The sequence below is a fragment of the Meriones unguiculatus genome, chromosome 6 (assembly GCF_030254825.1).
Source record: "Meriones unguiculatus strain TT.TT164.6M chromosome 6, Bangor_MerUng_6.1, whole genome shotgun sequence".
Taxonomy (NCBI): Eukaryota; Metazoa; Chordata; class Mammalia; order Rodentia; family Muridae; genus Meriones; species Meriones unguiculatus.
The window spans coordinates 25,214,155-25,234,210 of NC_083354.1; the positions used below are offsets into that span (position 1 = coordinate 25,214,155).

A 20,056-nucleotide genomic window follows, 5' to 3' on the forward strand; every position below is an offset into this window, starting at 1 on the left:
CCCCCTCATAGACTGAGCCTCTATGCCTGCCTTGCCTGGAGTGCTTTGACTGGAGGAGCCAGCTAGGCAGTGCTTCAGGGTAATGTCAAGCAGGCACTGGCGACCAGGCAGCCTTGAACTGCTTTCCAGCATGAGGACTCAGATACGAGCAAGAAACTTGGTCAGTTGGGACAGAGCATGGGAAATAGCTTCTAGAACACCTGTAATCCCAGCAGGAGGATAGTGAGCTCTAGGCCAGCCTGGGCTTCATGGCAAGACTTGGAGAGGGCAGGAGGGAGGACTACTGACCAACCACGCTGTGCGGAAGAAAGCCGTACACCCAGCAGCCACCCTCGGAAGCCCCGTCTGCAGACCATCGATATCAGTCTCATGAATCCACTTGTGTTTAAGGAATCCTGTCAAGGAACACTGAAAGGCCTGGCACCACCCAAGCTGGGCCTGTGACCTGAGACTGTCCTGCCTTCCAGGAGGGCCAGTTTCCTCATCAAAGAATAGAGATTGTCAGCTCTGCACATCTTAAGGTTGGCAGCTCTGGTCAAATGAGTACATGGAGGAAAGAACTTCTCAAGTGTCACTAAGGGCTGAAGAGTTGGTCGGTGGGTGAAATGCTTGCTGCATGAAAACCTGAATTCAACCCTAGCACCATGTAAAAGCCACGTGCCGGCTAACATTAAATCTTGGTGCTCATTGGGCAGAGACACTGCCTCCCAGGATCTTGCTGGCCAACCAGTTTAACTGACAGGGAGAGCTCCAGGCTCAGTGAGAGACCCTGTTTAAAAAACAAGATGGAGAGCAATGGAGGAAGACATCCAACATCAGCCTCTGGCAGCGCGTGCGTGTGTGTGTGTGTGTGAGCGCGCGCACACACATACACACACACACAGCACCAGTGAAAGCACACAAAAGGTCCTGGAAGGCAGCCCAGTGGTAGAACATCTGCAGTCTGTCTGAGGCCCCCAGATTGATTCCCAGCGCTACAGGAGAGTGTGGGCTATTTTTCATTCCCATCTAACCAGCAGGTTGGAGTGCGTGCATCCCAGGAAACAACCAGCCTGTCCCAGTGACGCTTAGTTCCTAAAATGTTTCTGCTTACAAACGCAGGACCTAGGACTAGGTTTTCCTTGGGTTTGTGTCCACTGACTGTAGATGTCCAGGAGGGGAGGGGGGAGAGTAACACTGATGTGTTTACTGTTTTGACTAGTAAGTTGAAGTTGATTGATCTTGTCACATTTGGCTAACTGTCTGTGTTAGACGTGAGCAGCCTGCCCACAGAACGCTGAGTGGGAATAGGCACCCTAGCAAAGCGTTGTGAAACTTGATGCATTTGACTTTTCCCAGAGAGCCTTGATGCTTGGAGAAGCAGTCCAAAAGAAGTTTGAGAAGGGTGGAGTTTCACCCTGCTCCTTAGTTTCAGGCAAACACTTCAACCACATAATTAAAGTTTTCTTCACAAAATAGGGGATTGTGAGCAGACACTGGCAGGAATCCAAAATTCTAATTTCTGACTATGATTTAATTTCAATTTTAAATAAATCGGTTTTTAATTTAAAAAGAGTGAGCTTCATAACATTAGCAATGATTGCAACATTAAGCCCAGTGTTCACAATCTAGCAATATAAAACATTATTTATATCTGAATCGTAAACAGCCTTTTGAAATGGATTATGGTTTTTCTCCCTATTCTCATACAACCTGGAGGGCACTAAAAAGTGTTGTGTGAAATTAACATTCTGCTGACTTTCGCCTATAAATGAGAAGCGAGCTATTAACATTTGTGTATTTTCATTATGTAAATTGTGTTAACACATGCCCACAAATTGCCACCAGCAATGCAATAATTTTCTCTCAGTGATCATAATGTGTCCAAGTGAGTCATTTTGATTATGACATGCTAATTACATATTGCCTTTTTTCAGATTCAGAAAAACCAGGGATCTTTAATGGTAAGCTTTATGAGTTCAGAAAAAAAATTCACTTTTCTTTTTCCTGATGGCTGCTCCCTCTGCATGCTTGAATGCCTTGTTTTAAACTTAGCAAATTGCATTTTGAAGAAAATGCAAACCTTTAACTGCCTGTATTAGATTAGGTACCATTAGAAATAATAGGACGTCCTGAGCATCCGTGTTTTTATAAGAGTTTGCTGTTGTTGATTAATCTTGCTATATTTTATTGCATTAATGATTTTTCTTTCCACTCCACTGTAAAGATATTGCACACAGGCTAATACTTTCCTCTCTTCTTCCCCATTGCAGCCTCTCCAGCTTCTGCAGTGCATTGTTGATGAGGTGAGGCACCGTCTTATGTGCTTTCCACTCCTAAAGTCATCCCTAATGGTGTGGAAAGCTTATATTTTGTTTCCTAATGAAGCACAATGCCCAACATCCTCGAAGCAAGTTGTGTGGTACGCTCTGAGCTGTGTTACAGGAGCTGGCCTTGTCCCGAGTCCTCTCTCCCCATCCGGGCTGAGAAGCGCTGTGGTGACGCTGCCACACAGGCTGGTCCTCAGGGATGTCAGAGGCCCTGAAGACAAAACATGATAATATTAATTGATCCTCTTCCCAGCCAGATGGGGATGGGGCTTGAAATTAAAGCACTATCACTTCTTCCGTAAGCAACATTGCAAGGCATTCCACAGAGAAGGGTCAGAGTTGAGGAAATAAAAACATAAGCTGGGTAAAATCTGCCTTTCTGGTTCTATCCATCAAAGCAAATCACAGTTAAAATGGGGGGAGGGGATTGCTCAAAGCTCTGGTCAAATAGTTGAGCTTTAATTACTTCCTGAGGCATTTTCTGGAGAATCTGCCTCTGACCTCTTGAATCTTCTAATATTCTAGAAAGGAGCCTCTTTCTTCCCACGTTCTCTTGCTTTGAGCGTTCTTCCCCTGTACTTCCGCTGTGTCTTTGCCTCACGCAGCTGATTCTGCTTCTTGTTCTGACTTCAGCTCTTCCTAGTCTCAGCAGTCATCCAGTCACACAGTTCGAAGCTGACAAACTGTAACTTCTTTTCGAACCTAAGCCTCCTAGCAAATTTACATTTTAAAACTTAAATTTTATGATGTTTGGAGCATTTATAAATAGAGAAGAGAGATAATAAGTGGTTCAGATAGGAAAGTTTCAAAAGGAAAAAACCAACCAAACAAACAAACAGTAATTTCATAGCTATCCTTCTCAATTAAACATCTGCATAACCAGTTAGGAGATTTGGGAGGGAAAATAAAGATCCTCCCAGGAAAAGAATGCAAACATACACATCACAGCAGCAGTGAGAACAAGGCTCTCAAACCCTGAATGTTTGCCTCCACCGGTCCATACATCCCCTGCAAGCCATAAACCACGGTGGTGCGAAAATGAAGGCAGCATCGTGAGACAAATAGAGACTCCATCATCTCAAATACCAGACAGGCCTCCTGGACCTCATAGCCCATCAATATCTCTGTCATCTTGCTTTCCAAAAGCATTCTGTCCCCATCAGAATCCTTCTGATTAAGCCATTTTCCTGAGATCCCCAGTTTTGAGATCCAGTTTTGCTTGGGGAAATGCCCAGGGAAACTTGGCCTAGCCAGTCAAATGCACAGCCTGAGCTGTTTCCTGGGCTCCACCGCTCTTGGTGTGCCTGGCTACTGGGCATCAAAACATTCAGGCACATGTCTTCCTCACCAGTGATACATGTGTTGCCACAGAGCTAATTTGAAGATTTTGTGGATCAAATAGATGTTTTCACACCCCTTATTTCAAGACAAGATGGTCATTATCCATTTAAAATATTTTTAAGTGGATATTTAAAAATATTTACTTGTTTAATTTGGGAAAAATCATGAAACTTGAAAATATTATAGAGTCATACTGAAGGACAGTAGTATTGTGCTTAAGTAGCATGGTCTTCTTTAGAGCCTTTCTCCCTCCGACAAAAGAAAAGTAGAACTTAGTATCCCTGTTTCTCCAAAACCCCGCTAAAATACCTTCTTTCTAGAAACGTGGAAGTTCACACTGTCTTCACTAATCCCAAGCTGATACTAAAACTAAGCTGACATCTTACACCAACAGCAGTAAGAGGGAGGCTCTCACATCTCGTAGAGTAAGGTCGTTAGGAAAGGAGCAGCCAGATGAACTCCCTCAGGCAAGGTACATCATGGCTTCAGACCTCACGGCTCAGGTTTTGTGTTCACTGTGCCTGTCCCTGTGTGTGTCACTCCACTGTGTACTGCTGGTTCCTCAAATAGTGATCCAAAGACTAACTGCATCAGAATAGCTGAGACTCGTTAAACATGCAAATGCAAGCATGTGCCTGTCCAGCACTCAGGAAGCTGAGGCAGGAGGACTGTAAGTTTGAGACCAGCCCGGGCTATTCTTATAGTGAGACCTAGTCTCAAACAAGCCAAGCAGAGTCCTGGGCCCATCACTGAGTTGGACTTCTCAGTGGTGATGCTTCAAAAGCGTTGGCCTCCTGGCCTGTGCACTAGCATTCAGTGTAGACAGTGTCTGTTCATTTCAGTCCCATGAGGTGATGAACTCTCTTTCAACTTCATTTACTTCTGACTTTCAGGGTTTCTGTGAGTGAATATAACCAGCCAGGAATTGAGGCTTTTTACTGCTTGGGTTTGAGGATCTGATGCTAGTGTGTGCTATTTATATGGTTAAAAAATTAAAAAATAATTTTAAAAAAATGTCACCTCAAAAAGTTTCACCAGGGTCTGGAGAGATGGTTTGGTGACTAAAATATTGCACTACTCTTGCACAGGACTCAAGATTAATTTCCAGCTCCCATGCTGGGTGGCTCACAACTACCTGTAACCAGCTTCCAGGAGCCCATGCCTCTGCCCTAGGCAGGAACCAGCGTTCATGTGCACAGACACACAGGCATTCACAATGCCTGCTAAGGGAACCCAATCCAGGCCCGCTTAGTCAGATACAGCTTAACAGTGGCAAGTCCTAGCGTGGCATATTATACTGCTGGCTTCAGCTCCACCTTGACCATAGCATAGCAGAGAGTAGACAGTGACTAATCAACATGCAGGTGGATAGAAGCCAGAGGTGGGAGGCGAGTGTTAGAACCGGTGTGAGAGTCAAAGGCGGAACGTGCGGCGGGCTACGGTGAGCCAGCAGGTGTCATGCAGAAGACACCGAAACGAAACAGCATAAGAACCCCAAAGGTGAGACCTGGCCCACAGACCAGCAACTGGAAGAGTAGCCAAGGCAACCAGACTGCTTCCATCCGCAATCTGGACAGTCCAGTCTGCTTTGGGTGGCTTAGAGCCAATTCACTGAGGGTATAAGTCTCCAGGAGAACTTCTTAAGACCCCAGGCCCTGGCTGCCTCTCATTGTAAACACTGTCTGTTTACCTGTACCTGGTGCTTTATGTACCTAGTACCCTCGGGAATCCAGCAGCTCCTTTGTCTAGATAAAAGAAATGTTATTACTGTATCTGGTATCTATGAGAAGTTTGTATTTTAAAAAGAGATGTGTATTCTTGACATAGCAATTGACCTTTACCATTTTCTGAAGAGGGAGAAAGAGCTCAGGTCCCTCTGGTACAGTAGAGTGGATGGGCCCGGATTCACTTAGCACATAGTTATCAGGTCCAGTTATGTACCAGCCTGAGCTGAGAACACTCAGGACAGCCTCCAACACAGAAGGAATGGGCTCTGGGCAAAGCCAGCCGCACCCCGAGGTCGGAAGGTAGGGCCATGGTCCACTAGCCAGGACTGACACTCACTGTAACACTAGAGGCCCTACCCCCACCCCCTAGTTCCTGGAATCCCAGCAAGGCTGGCAGCAAAGGACCGGCCAGATAGGGATTGTCACAATTGTCACAGTGGAGAGACTATGCTATGTCTGCATCACCAGATCCCAAGGTCTCTCAAGCCAGCTAGTGCAATTGCCAGTGGGTAGAAGGGCTGAACACTAGGAAGTCTGAAGGGAACCCTGCCGAGGAGTCTGTTGACCCTACATGGTCCATAGCCCTGGGAAAGAGATGTACACAGAGGAGACAAGCATGATTCCGTGTGTAGGATGGTGCTTCAGAGCCAGAACTCGGGGTGGGTAAGGAGACATTATATTTAAACCCAGTTTTAAAAGATAAATGGAGTTGCCTAGATTACAAAAGGAGAAAGCATAAATGTTGGGCAGAAAGACCTGAAACTAACTTATAAATCATTTTTGAGATCACAGATATATTCCAAAATGTTCATATTGTCTAAAATATGACTACCAGAAAAATGGGTTATTACTCTAAGCATATAATACATTTCAGGTATATTATAACTAAAAATAAATTCTTGCCCAGCATCTGTAGGTGTTGAAAAGAACCATTAACAAATCCCTGATTTATGCTTCTGCTTATTCATTTTACACATACATAGTGAATTTATTGAAGTGACATTTTATACCTGCTCAGAAATAGTGACTGTGTGTTGATCTCTTATGACTACGAGTTTTGTAAATGAGCAAACTTTTCATACTTCTTCAGAGCCTGGGACAGGGAGTGTGGATAAGCAGTGGCCTGGGTCAGATACTGAGTAATCCTGAGAATAATGACTCTTCTCTCCATTCACATACAAAGGAGATGATTCTGGTCTTGGGAATGACAAGGCATAGAACACCCTGTTTTCTCTAAGAAGGCTCCCTAAGGAAGGTGACCACAGGAGCAAGGCTTTGATAAAGCCAGACAACTGACCAGGAGCCAAATTGCCCAGGATGGATAGAAAGTAGAAGTAAACACAGAAGGGAACCTGGAAAGTTCACAAATATGTGACAATATACACTCAGTGGGATGATGAACAAACCAAGGGGACACTGGAAAACTCTGCCAGGTCAGCGGCAAAAGCAGTGCACAGAGGGCAGCTCTGAGCTGTAAGCATTGCAAACTGATCTCAAACCAGTAGCCGTAGGTTCCACCCTAAGAAAGTAGAGAAATAGATTGAAATAGATTCAAGTAAGTGGGAAGGAGAAATAACAAAGATTACAGCAGAAATAAATGATACAGAGAAGGAAAAAGTCAACAAAGCTTCGGTTCATTCAGAAGACCAAGCTGTGGCGCACACCTTCAGTCCCGGCACTTGGGGGGCAGAGGCAGGTGGATCTCTATGAATTCAAGGCCAGCCTGGTCTACAGAGCAAGTTCAGGACAGCCAGGGCTACACAGAGAAACCTGTCTTGAAACACACACACACACAAGCAGGGAGAGGAACAACAACAACAAAAAAAAGGCAACAAAATGTCAGGCTTGTGTTAAACTGGTGGAGACAGACAAGAACTCGGACTTCTGGACTCAAGAGTGCATACCTAGATGTGGGGCTGGCTAGAGGGCGGTCCCCTTTGCTCACTGCTCCGTCTGTGTCTGTTGAAGTTACATAGTCGGTCTTCAGTCAAGGATGTATGAGCCCTGCGTTCCCTGTTGGCACCTCCAGTATGACATGCTTAGGCAGGAAGATTGGAAGTGTGAGGTCAGCCCTACAGTCTCCTTTACATGTGAATGGAGAGGGGAGGAGTCAGTATTCTCAGGATTACTCAGTATCTGACCCCAGCCACTGCTTATCCACAGCCCAATCCTAGGCTGTGAGGAAGTATGGAAAGTTTGCTCATTTACAAAACTAGTTGTTTTTCTGTTTGTTTATTTAGATTTATTTATTTATATAGCATTCTGCCTTCCTGTATGACAGCCACCAGCAGAGGGCACCAGATCTCATTATAGATGGTTGTGAGCCACCATGTGGTTGCTGGGAATTGAACTCAGGACCTTTAGGAAGAACAGCCAGTGCTCTTAAACTCTGAGCCATTTCTCCAGCCCAAAACTTGTAGTTCTAAGAGACAAACACACAGTCATTATTTCTGAGCAGGTATAAAATGTCACTTCAACAAATTCACTGTTTGTGTGTAAAATAAATAAACAGAAGTATAAATCAGGGAGTTGTTGCTTAATGTAATTCCTGTCAAAATGCTACTGGGATATTTTTTATGCAGAAATGAATAAGCTGGTTCCAAAATATCTATGCAAATGCAGGGACTTAGAGTAGCCAGAGCATGGGGCTGGGGAGGTCGGTCTGTGGTTAAGAGCACTTGCTGCTTCTGCAGTGGACCAGAGTTTAGGTCCCAGGTCCCCCAGAACTCACATCCCATATAGTCCAGCTTATGGAGGACACAGTGCGCTGGCCTGCATGGGCATGGCCTGTCCACACACACACACACATAATTAAAACTATTTAAACCTTCAAAGCGTCCACAACAGTCAGGAGTGGGGAAAAGTTGATGGGTTTCAAAACTTACAGCAAACTTGCAGCAGTCAAGGTAGTGTGACTGTGGCAAAAGGCAGGAACCTGGGGTAGAGCCAGGAGGCCACAATTAACCTGGTGTGCATAGCCGTGTTTCCAGATAAAAATGTCAGGACCATCCCATGGCAAAAGCTGTGTTTTCAGCTACAAGCAAAAGAACGAATTTCAGTCCTCAGGAGGGAGGGATCGTGTGTTTAAAACCATCCTGAACAACTTTGGGGGTTAGGGAAACATACTAAGAGAAAACATTTATTTTAAATATATATATATTTGATAACAGTTTAATATCCAGAATATGTAAAGATATAAGTCAGAGGCAAAGAGAAAAGACAAATGACCAAGGAATTTGTATAGCACTATTCCAAAGACCTGCAAATGGCCAATAAGGAGACTCAGACACTAACCATTACCAGCAAGTCAGACTTCACTTAACTCCCAGAAGAACTGTGGCAGCAGAAAAGCTGGTGCTGACCAGGCCTTAGAGAAGGTGAAACCCTCATAAGGGGCTTGTAGGCATGTCAAGTGACAGAACTGCTATGAAATGTACACTGACAGTTTGTTAGAAGCTTAGACGTAAGAGTTGCTATGTGGCCTACACTCACAATCTTCCTGACTCTGCCTCCAGATGCTGGATTAAAGCTGTGCCACCATGCTGAGCACATTGTAGTTTTGAATTTGTTTTAAAAATCATACTTTTAAAAGCATTTACAAATGAGATCGCATATTCCTGTTGGTGCAGAAATGCATTTTCATGGGTTAGGGATTAGCTCAGTGGTAGATCATGTCTACCACTGGGTTTGTTCTCAGTGTCCCTTTGGGGGGAAAAAAAAAAGCTTAAAAAATAATTGAAGAGTTAGTTTTCGTGTGCCTGTAATCCCTCTGTAGTGTTACTCAGAAGCCCACCCTGGCAAGCAGGGCTGTACAGCTCCGCGGAGCCCGTGAGCTGTTGGGAGCACTCTCACAGCATCCCGGGGCAGGAGGCCGCGGAGACGCTTTTAAAATCTTGACTGTTGGTGCTGGAGAGATGGCTCTGTGGTTGAGAGTGCTAACAGCACCCACCTCGGGCGGCTCAAAACCACCTGCAGCTCCCTCTCTAGAGATCCGGTATCCCTCGGCCTCCTCGGGAATATGTGCATACATGGTACATATAAACACATGCACATACACACATGTGCACATAAATTAAATTTTATTTTATTTTAAAAAATGGTTGATGCTGGGAAGCGGTGACACACGCCTTTAATCCCAGCACTTGGGAAGCAGAGGCAGGTGATTTGTCTAAGTTGAGGCCAGCCTTGTATACAGAGCTGTTCCAGGATAGCCACGGCTGCACAGAGAATCCCTGTCTCGAGAAATGGATGGATGGATGGATGGATGGATGGATGGATGGATGGATGGATGAATGGATGGATGGATGTTTACTGTCACGTAAAGCATTATTCTTTACCTCTGTCAACCCCAGAGTCCAAGGTCATCCTCAGCTGCGTAGTTATTTCAGGGTCATCTATCTTGTGGTGTTTGACATACACAGGACTTCAGAGAGGTCAATTCAGTTGTTTGTCATCTATATCATGTTTCGAGGTCTCTAAGAAATACTGCAGTTTGTGGCTACCATGTAGCTCAGTGGTAAGGCCAAAAGATTTGGCTATTAAATCTTTGCTATCTCTAAGGCTGGAGGGAGAGGGAAGGAAAAGGGAAAGAGTCCTCTGCAGAATGAATCATTACTGGACAGCGTAACTAAGAAGGCTCTGGGCTGTGAGAGGAGGGGAGTGTTGGGGAAAGTCTGGGAAAGTCCTGACAGTAACCCTCCAAATTCAGAAAGTGGTACTAGGTAGGACTCCAAGGCAGAACAGCGTCATGCTGCCCTTTCCTGGGTCCTGACGCTAGCAAGAAGGAAAGAGAACAGCTTCCACCTCCCCTGCTAGCAGCACGCAAGGATCCTTGCACTTCCACAGCACGAAACTACGCGTGTTCAAAAGGAGGCCCAACCTGAGCCTGCAGCAGCCATGCAGGCAGTGCTTTTGACCGCATGTCAGCCCTCCCTGGCCAATGGGAAGTGTCAGACGAGGTGTATCTCTGCATTTGCAGCTCGTGTGGGTTGACGAGGCCTCAGAACGTGGAGAGCCGGGGCACTGGGATGCACACAGTGGTCTCATCCTACGGCATGTCTTACGATGATGCGAATATGGGTCGTTGGAAAGTGGAACTCAGTACTTCTCTTTTATTTCAGTCCGTCTTTAGAGACCTAATACCTCCTTTGAAATGTCCAGTGTGTTTAAATTAATGCAGTTTGGCTGGTTTGAAGATTGCAAATAGGTTAAGGCTAGATTCCATTAGTAATTACTTTCTTCTATTGACAATAACTATTTCTTTAGAAATGACATTAACATTCTACAAAAACACAGCAGTAATCCAAAAGTTAATGTTCTGTTCACTTATAATTATATTTAATTCATATTTATGAGTTCATGGGAGGGAGGAATAAGAAGAAATGCGTTAAAAATGTTACAGGAAAAATTATGTAAAAAATTTTTCTCCCTCTGATAGTCTGAAAGATGTTCAGAGTCACTTGAAGGGAGAGAAAAACTAGTTTTCAAAACACAGTTATATAAAATCATGTTTTACTAATGCTGAAAATCTGTGTTCTATGAATTCTCAGCAGCACTGAGCAAATTCAGCGGAGAGACTTTCTCCACGTTTTTCTTTCACTAATCAAAATCCTAACGTATCCATCACTGTGGTTTTGATTCCATCCTGATTCGAGAGGAAGGACCGCATCTTGAGGCCAGACAGGATGCGCAGCTTTGTGCTGCTGCTTTGAATTGTCCACAAAGCCTGATGTATTATTAATGAATTAGTTTTGTGGTGGCGGAGGCCGTGACTAGCACCGCGTGAATGGGCACTTGCCCGGTGGGGCCGGTTTTGGCTGCTGCCATTTAACATGTGTTGCGCTATTGTGAAGTCTTCCCCATCCGGAGGACGGTGCTCATTTAATCCACCATGATGGGACCCTCACACCCTGAACCCAAGTTGGTTGCCAGGGTCGGTTGCTGTAATGATTCTGCCTGATGTTAGTTTTCCCTAAGCCAGGGCAGATCACTGTGTGAGAAGTGAAATGTCCTCAAAAGAGACCACAAACTGGTCAGCTTGGGTGTCAGCCTCCGTTCCAGGATGGAGGCAGCCATCTTCCTTCCTCCTGGAAATGGAAGCATCTGGGCCCCTGAGATCCCTGATGTTCTGAGGTCCAGAGTAGCAGATGGCATTATGATTTTCCAAATCCTGGTGAACATTCTAACTGAACTTGTTCATTTCACAGTGTGTAGTTTTGTTTTGTTTCATATCCTCTCCCTCTTCCCCCTGCCTTTGTTCCTCTCGTATTAACTAATTTTAAACCAATGCGGTGTCCCCTTCAGCCAGCTTTAAATTCCCTCCCTGTTAATTATTCTGTGGAGCCAAGTGTAGCACAGCTTCACAGACAGTCCCAAAGTTGCTATTGTAGCTGATGGGCCTTTGGGTTTGGTTAAAAATGTAAGCAGATTCTGCCCCAGCTCCTTCACCGGAAGTCACTCGAGTCTGCTCAAGGTTTTCCCTTACCCACAGCTTGCAGTGCAGGTGGCAAATGGCAGTAACTGTTCTAGCAGTCGAGTGAACGTTCCGGGGGACACGCGGTGCGTCGAGCGGACGCTGGGTCTGCAGTGGCTTCTCTGAGTCTGACTTGATGGCTTGCTGAGTTTTCAGGACCTGCCAGCTTCTTGCAGTTGAGCGGGGCGTGTGTGGTTCGGAGCTTGTGTAGCTGAGGGGTGTACAGGGAGGGCTAGTCCCCCACTGCTGGGCCGTGGTGGGCTGTTTTTCTCTCCTGTTTTTGCATAATACAGCTTCTGCTGCAGCTCTCCTCTCTAACGGCTTTTAATCGGCTCTTCTGCGGGGGCAAGGGGGGGACCTGGTCAAGTGCCAGTTGTGTATATTAGCATGATAATGTGGGTCCTGGCTCCCGCGTGTGTCGCTGGACTTCTTGGGAGGAAAAAAAAGCTTGACCTCACCAGTGTCTGGAATTCAGACACTATGTGGGGACCAGGTAGAACCACAGGTAGGAGTCACTAAATAATTACCTCTAGACCAGTCTGAGCAGGAGACCTCCCGAGAGGGTGAGCTCATTTAATGGTCCCTAAAACTCAATCTTGTGCGTGTCAGTGGTCACGCTTGATTATCTGCAGCAGTGTTTTTATGAAATGCGCTGGGAAGCTGCAGAGAGTGGGGAGAGGGGGGGCTGTACTTTGTAAATGAAACCCCACTGCGCTACGAGGGAAGTGTGCTTTTTGCGGCTGTGCCTAAGCTCCAGGAAAGGAAGGTGTGTATGACTGTGTGTGGCTGTGTCGGGGGGTTCACACCTCGAAATAATGCAACTTCCTGTAGCTTATGAGCAGCAAGAACACAAAATAGAAAGAGGAAAAGATGCTCAGTAGCTTTGGGAAAGGATCCACCTCAGGCATGGTTTAGACAGACCGCTTTCCAGTTTTGTTGTCAAAGCATTTTCTAAAACATCAGATTTTTGCCATGTTTAGAAAGCTTTTATGTAAATCTTTTAATGACAGCAAATTAAGCAAAGTAACTGATGTGGTTCATTGTAACATTTATGGCAAACATGTCTCTCTTTTTCACCCTAATATTGAGGAACTTCTAAAACATGACTGAAAAGATATCTGTGATGTCAATTTCAATTACCCAGAGACAGATTCCTTTAGACCTATTCATTTGTATGGCGTGGGTTTTTATAAGCCATCTGGTGATGGTGTTCTCTTGGCTAACAGCTGGTTCCCTTGACGGAAGGGCTTATTGGCAGGGTGGGTAGGAAGAATTCAGGCCTTTAGCCCCTGGTTCCAGGTCCAGTTAAATGAACTGCTACTGTCAGGCGAGACCCAGCAGACAACTTCACACCAAAATGCCCACGCATGTAATTTGTCACGTCTGGCAACCCCAGACATCGGGTGACCCAGGGTGGAAATTGAATCATCCTTCACTTTCTTCACCCAGGCCCCATGTAGAGTGGGGTAGGTGGAGGAGGGCTCTGGGCCCCAGCTGAGCCTTGGGGGGCCATCTTCTCCACTGCTGTCGCCACTAAGGCCTCGTGGCACACAGCCTCACTCCCACCCACCCCAGTGCTGGCCTCAGAACACCCCCGGGTGGGGAGTGCATCTCAGCATAGAGGAAAGAGTGCACTTCAGGTCACGCCGTGGCCATGCCCTTAAATAAGCTGTGGCTGGCGGTCTCTGCTGAGGCACGGCTCGTGTCTCTAATGGAATAGCAGCAGGCCACCTGGACCTCTGCTCCTACCTTTCTCCTCTCATGGCAGTCATGACAGCAAGACGTATACAGATTCGAACCTGGAGGACTTCAGAAACAGGAGAATTTGCTAATTGCCCATAACCCTCCATAACACTTCACATGTATGTGAGCATGTGTGTGTGTATTTATGTAAGGTATATGTACACGGTAATGTATGGTGACTGCAAAATGAGTGCACTCACCCGTGTGAGCACAGAGGCCAAAAAGAAGTCACTGGACGTCCTGCTCTGTCAGTCTTTACCGTGTTCCCTTGTGCTATGGTCATCCTCCGAACCCAGAGGGAGACTGATGGCCAGCAAGCTCCGCTGATCCCCTTGCCCCACACACGGCTGGATACAGTCCATGTGAGCACATCCTACTTTTCATGTGGGCTCCTGGGATTTGAATTCAAAACATCACATTTGCACAGCAAGCTCTCTTACCCATTGAGCCCCTCCATCCAAGACCTCAGTTACCTACACAGGGAGCTTTTCGTTCAGACACTAGCTTTCCTGTGCATATATTTAATAAAGGGGGGCTGTCTAAATTTCTCCTCATTTGCTGTTGGATTTTTATTTATTAAAGACAGAGTCTCTATATTCCAGGTTGATTTTGAACTTCTAAGTAGCTTGACAGTCTGGTCCTCCTGCCCCCAACTCCACGTGCTGGCTTGCACCACCACAGCCAGTTTTTCATTAGCTGTGGATCGGAACCTCAGGCTTCCTGAGCACTAGGCACAAGTTCCACCACCTGGGTCGCATCTCTGGCGCTAGACTTTCATTTTTAAAGTGGCTAGGTTTCCTCCCCAGGAGAGCACAGTCTTGGCCCATGAATTCTGCCAGTTGTCGCATAGAGATGGCTACCATAAGGAATGCACAGTGAGGATCAAAAACCAATTTGGAATCTGACAGCAAAATGCTATTCTGCCTGACCTGAAGCCACTGAAATAGCAAATGACCTTTGACCCCAGCACCATGAGTAGAAATGGAGCGATCTAAGATTGCTGTGCTAATTAGTATGAACCACAGGACCTAAAACCAGATAGTTTGGGCCAAGCCACAGGAACATCAGATCCGAATTAAAAGACTTAGCCTTAAAATATAGAACGTGATTCTTTGTTGGCTCCGTGTGATTCTTTAATGTTAACTTTACTGGCTTGGTGCTGAAGCAGCAGCAGATCTAAAACGGCCCATTTTAAAGCTTAGAGAGTAGGCCAGATGTGGTGGCTCATGCCTTAGTTAAAGGCTCGCCAGCTCTGCATAGCGAGTTCCAGGATAGCCAGGGTTCTACAGAGAGACCCTGTCTCACAAAAGAAAGTAAACGTCTTAGATCGCACACTCCTTCGCATGTATGTGTGAGGAAGGAGGGGTACAGGCACCTGTGTAGAGTGTACATGTGTGTCAAGAGGCATGTGCTGAAGCCAGAGGTCTGTCTGGTCGGGAGCCCTCTGCTGCTTTCTGCCTGTTCCTTTGAGGCAAGGCCCCTCACTGAGCCTGGGGCTCACAGTTTTCAGCCAGGCTGGGCGCCAGTGAGTTCCCGGTGTCTATTCCCCTGCTGGGATCCGCCCTCATTCCCGTGTGCCTGAGCCGGCCCTCCAGCCTTCCGCCCGTTAGAAGGCCTTACTGCATTTTATTTAACAGTGGTATTAGAACTCATAAAAAAATGTCGATACCCCAAGATTGTTCGGCTGTCCCTGTGTCTTCCATGTGTCAAGTAAAACAAAATCCTTGTTTGGAGGGACGTCTGTATCTTAGCAAGTCAAAGCTGCCCTGATGCTCACACAGCCACGCAGCCTCAGGCTGTAGGGAGGACGGCAGCTAAAGGGCGCGGGTTCTCGGCTGCCATCCCTTCATACCAGCAGCAGCCATCCGAAGTGCCAGTGTCTTTGACGAGGTAGGTGCTCACTTGAGAAAAATCATTTATATACATACATATACGTAACCGTTTGGGTGGCACTTTCTGTTGATGCCTAGCACTTTTACACTCTTACAACTAAAATCCTCAGAAATGTTTTTTCGAGACCCAGGGTTTCTCTGTGTAGCCTTGCCTGTCTTGGACTTGCTCTGTAGACCAGGCTAGCATTGAGCTCACAGAGATCCACCTGCCTCTGCCTCTCAAGTGCTAGGATTAAAGGTTTGCACCACCACAGTCCGGCTCTCAGAAATATTTTTTAAGCAACTTTTTTCAGTTGTGACAAAGCAGAGGTCTAAGAATTTGAGCTTCCTAGGAATTTCTTATAGTGTTTTCTTTTTAAGCATTCTCACTTAATTTTCGGCTCACATGCAGTCAGAGACAATAGCAATACCTACTTCCCACTTACAACTCTTAACACAGCACGGCAGCCAGGAAGCCAGTGTGGGCACAGATCTGGGCACTGGCCTTACTTAGATTTTACAACGTTACATGTGATTATTTGTGGAGACAGGAGTAGGGGTTATTGGAGACGTAAACATTGATGACACAGATGCTCTCAAAGACTTGTTTTTATTTTTAAATTGTATGTATGTGTGGATGTCTACATGTGTGTATGAGTACAAGGGACCATGGAGGATACAAGAGGGGGTCAGATCCCCGGAGTTGGGGGCTACAGGCCCATCCAGTGCTGGGAACAAAACCACAGGAAAAGCATTCCCTTTCCAACCTCACAACATCCTTTCAAAGCCAAGAAGCATGGCTTTCAAACAGGATTTCCTTTACCAAAATGACCTCCCTTTTAAGTCAGTTGTTTCAAAAGCATTTTCTCACATGTGCTTCCTGTATTTGGAATACCGCCTCCTGCCCTTGTAGTCAGTCACAAGTGTGCACGGTGGCAGACCTACTGTGTGTGAGCAGGCCGCAGCTATGCTTGGGACTGGATGTCTTTAAGCCCCTTCTGCCTTCCAGCTCAGTGAGGATGCGAGTACACACACCATTTTCTGCTGCTTGCCTTTTTTTATGCCTGAGTACCTTGCTGACAAGTGCTAATAACAAAATACCCAGAGAGAGAGAGAGAGAGAGAGAGTCCAGTTGAAGTTAGCACACATTAAACATTCCGGACTTGTCCCTTTGCTCAGAGATTGTGCATAATTAATAATTAAACAGTTTCGGTTGTAATGGGTTGACCTCTCCGAACTGTTCATTACTCAACAAGGCAAAGGCATCAGTCAAACTTTTTTCCCAGTGTCCTTCGCTGTTCTCTGGTGTGTGGCCTGCCTGTGTGTAGTTGTTTAGCAGACGGGGCTGACCAGATAGTTCTGAAGCCTCTGAGACTGGCAGACTGGCCCCTGCATGCTTAGAACTGCTTCCTGAAATGCTTCATGGTGGCTGCTGTCATTTAGCAATTACCTGCGCAGTGGCAGGATCCGGCTTGTGGCCCTAAGCAGGGTTCCAAAGTTCTGGGATTCAAGTCTCAGGTTAAAGCTGTTGGCTAAGGTGCCCACGCCTGCAGCTCAGACCTTCATGCTTAAATGCTTACAGAAGCTTCCAAGCAAGAAGGCCCACAGGTGACATCCGGCACGCAGGGCCCACAGGCTGCTATTACGTGTTCCTCTTGGTTCCCACCTACACTTCTGAGGCTACTGTACCCGCTTCCTCAGTCAGCACATCTATTCCTAATGCGTTCCTCCCTCTTGCCCGAGCCCAGTTCACAGGGGACATTTTTGATACATAGCAACATCTACTTTACTGGAGTCTCTGAATCCCTCTCTGGACCCATTCCAGATGGAGGTGCCTCCCCTCTGCTGCACCCTTGGGAAGCCAAAGCCCAAACTTTCTTATGTGCCTGACCTTATTCGTTCCTAAATTTTGAACAAAATAACAAAAGAGGAATGTTCTGAGAGGGCTTTCTTGTTCTGAGCTATACCAACTTCTAATTTTATTCTCTTTAAAAAAGAAAAGTGTGCTTGAGAAGTCTGCTGCATTATGAACATTCTCAGGCTGTTTGCTCGCTCTCCAGTGTTAACAGCCTGCTTTCCTGGAACACAGAGCTCTCAATGGCCACCTTTACCTCTGTTTCCCCCACCCACCCTCCAGCTAGCCCTCTGCTTCTCAGAATAGGCTTCGTGAGGCATGCAAGAGACATGCAGTGAGAAAGACATACCCGGCAGCGTGCACATGAGATTAAAATAACCCTGACACACACATCTCCAATGAGTGATTTCCTCCAGGTCCCACTGAGATGAGAATCTGCTCTCTGTGGCTTTCCAAAGTCAACATGGGCTAGTGTTTTCAGAAGTAAAATAAATTATTCACGGCTACCACCCGGTGTTCCATAGTTTTATAATACGAGGGATATAACAGGCTATGATATTAGGTCTTAAATAAAATTAAATATCCATGCAAGGTGCTACGTGTCTCATTTCCCTTCCGCTGCTTCATCAAGCTGCCTAGTCCCTAACTCATATTTGGCTCTTGGCATCCCACCTTGAAGCAAAGGCTACGTTAGCATCATGTTTTATGCAGGATCTTTGTAAGAAATCCAGTCCAGAAGTTTAACCATCTTGGTAAATATTCAGACACATTACGGTACCAAGCTTTATATTTCTAAATACTGAGTTTGAAAGCAACTACTGGTTGGGGCTTGGCAGTGGTATGCCTTTAGTCCTAGCACTCCGGAGGCAAAGGCAAGTGGGTCTCTGTGAGTTCAGGGCCAGCCAGGCCTGCAGAGTAAGACCCTGTCTTGAAAAGTGATAAGTAAATAAATAACTCAGTTAAGCAATAGACACTCAGATAATCAGAGTACTACACGCATGCACACACACAAAGGAAAAGGTCCATGCAAAGATGGCACTTCTTCACAGACAGAGCTTGTAATGTTTTTCGTATTCACCTTCAAACTACCTTCTCACTCATGGTTGTCGAAGACAGAAAAATGTCATTTCTGGGTTTGCTTGTTTGTTTGTTTGTTTGTTTGGAGTTTTTTGTTTTGTTTTTGTTTTTATTTTTGAGACAGGGTCTCACTATGTAGCACTGGCTGTCTGGAAAGTCACTGTGTAATCCAGGTTGGCCTCAAACTCAAGAGATCCAACTTCCTCCTGACTGCCGGGACAGAAAGTGTGTACCGCCACTTCCAGCTAAAATGTCATTTCTTGACCCAGGATAGATAGGTAGGTAGATAGGTATGTAAATAGGTAGGTAGGTAGGTAGGTAGGTAGGTAGATAGATAGATAGATAGATAGATAGATAGATAGATAGATAGATGAGGTATATATGATGGCTTTCTTCAGAGCAAACCAGGTCCGAAATTGACCTGGTTTTATTTCAGTTTTATTTCTGCTTTTCAAGCCAATGGGACTTCTGTGGCCATTTTATAGCGCTGTTACTGAGGGCGGGCTGGTCCTGTGATTGTGGGTCTTGTGCCTTTTGAGAAGCCGCTTCACCCTGCGCCATGTGCCTGAGTGGTGCTTTGAAGTTGAGGGGCTTTTATTTCACACCCCTTTCCTTTGTTTTCTTTGCTCCTGGAAGGCTTTCTCTACTGATGACAATTTCAAGTTTAGAATTGCAGCCCTCCCCTCCCCTCTCTTGCTTTCACTGGATGAATAAATTCAGAGTGTGTACATGCAAAAGCCAAGATGTATCTACTCCATCTTCTCACACACACTTTTTTTTTTTTTTTTTTTGGCTGCCTTGGCCCCCTCAGTTCCTTTTGATTTAATTGTATTTTCCAGCGGTTTCCAAACTGTTTGAATCGGAAACAAAGCCTTAATAAGAGTTCTAGTTAATTTTCTGTCTTGTAATTACCGATCTCATTTTTCTGATAATTGGCCACAGCAATTATATGTATATTTACTAATCACATAGGAGGCTGTGCGGTTGTGTCTGCCTGCCACCATTGATAATGGCACGCACAGTGCAGAGGTGCCTTTATCTTCCTCTGCTCTCCACCACATCAAAGCTGTTTCCTCTCGTTCTCCATAATGAATACATGCATGCATTTGACACAGTTGTGTGCTAGAGAAATTGTTTGGCTCCCACCAAATGCTGCATGCTCTGAGTTCCTAGCCTGCAGCGCTGGAAGGTTGTGTGTAATGATATATTGCTCATCCAAATGGCCAAAGCACTCCAAAGCGCAGTGAGATTAAAATAAGTCATTCCTTTGTTAATTTAAATAGGTGCATGTATCATACTTTGCAGGGCACTTTGTGTAGGGGTGTCAGGGAGGGAAAAAAGGCGCCGAAAGGTATTTTTAATAGCAAATGAGAATAGATGAGAATGGAGTCATTTGCAGCTGCCTACTTTATGTGGCTCTCTTGTTCCAACTGTAGGCCTAATGAGATGACTGTTGAAGTACTCTGCAGTGTAATTTCATTACATCCTGAGCTGCCTCGCTATAAACACAGCGGCGCTCTCTGTCACTCGTGGAAAAACTCCTAAATTCTTAAAGCCTTCCTCTGCGAATGGCAATGGGGTTCTCTCTCTGGGTCATGGAGCCCAGTCATTTGTTGCCATGTACTTTTCTGCTCTTTCTGAGTTGCTCCTACCGCCACTCC

General features: G+C 45.7%; 1 protein-coding gene across 31 annotated transcripts in view; it reads left to right on the top strand.

Moving 5' to 3' along the window:
• Map2k5 (mitogen-activated protein kinase kinase 5) overlaps positions 1 to 20,056 on the top strand; it is a 222,029-nt gene that overhangs the window by 165,773 nt on the left and 36,200 nt on the right. For 18 of the 31 annotated variants that reach the window (XM_060384939.1, XM_060384937.1, XM_060384940.1 and 15 more), the window contains 2 exons: positions 1,917 to 1,943; positions 2,253 to 2,285. The exons of 5 other annotated variants lie outside the window; for them this stretch is intronic. In XM_060384939.1, coding sequence (XP_060240922.1) covers positions 1,917 to 1,943; positions 2,253 to 2,285 — 60 coding nt within the window. The remainder of the gene's footprint in view (positions 1 to 1,916; positions 1,944 to 2,252; positions 2,286 to 20,056) is intronic. 8 more of the 31 variants (XM_060384938.1, XM_060384941.1, XM_021640463.2 and 5 more) reach the window with 1 other exon arrangement.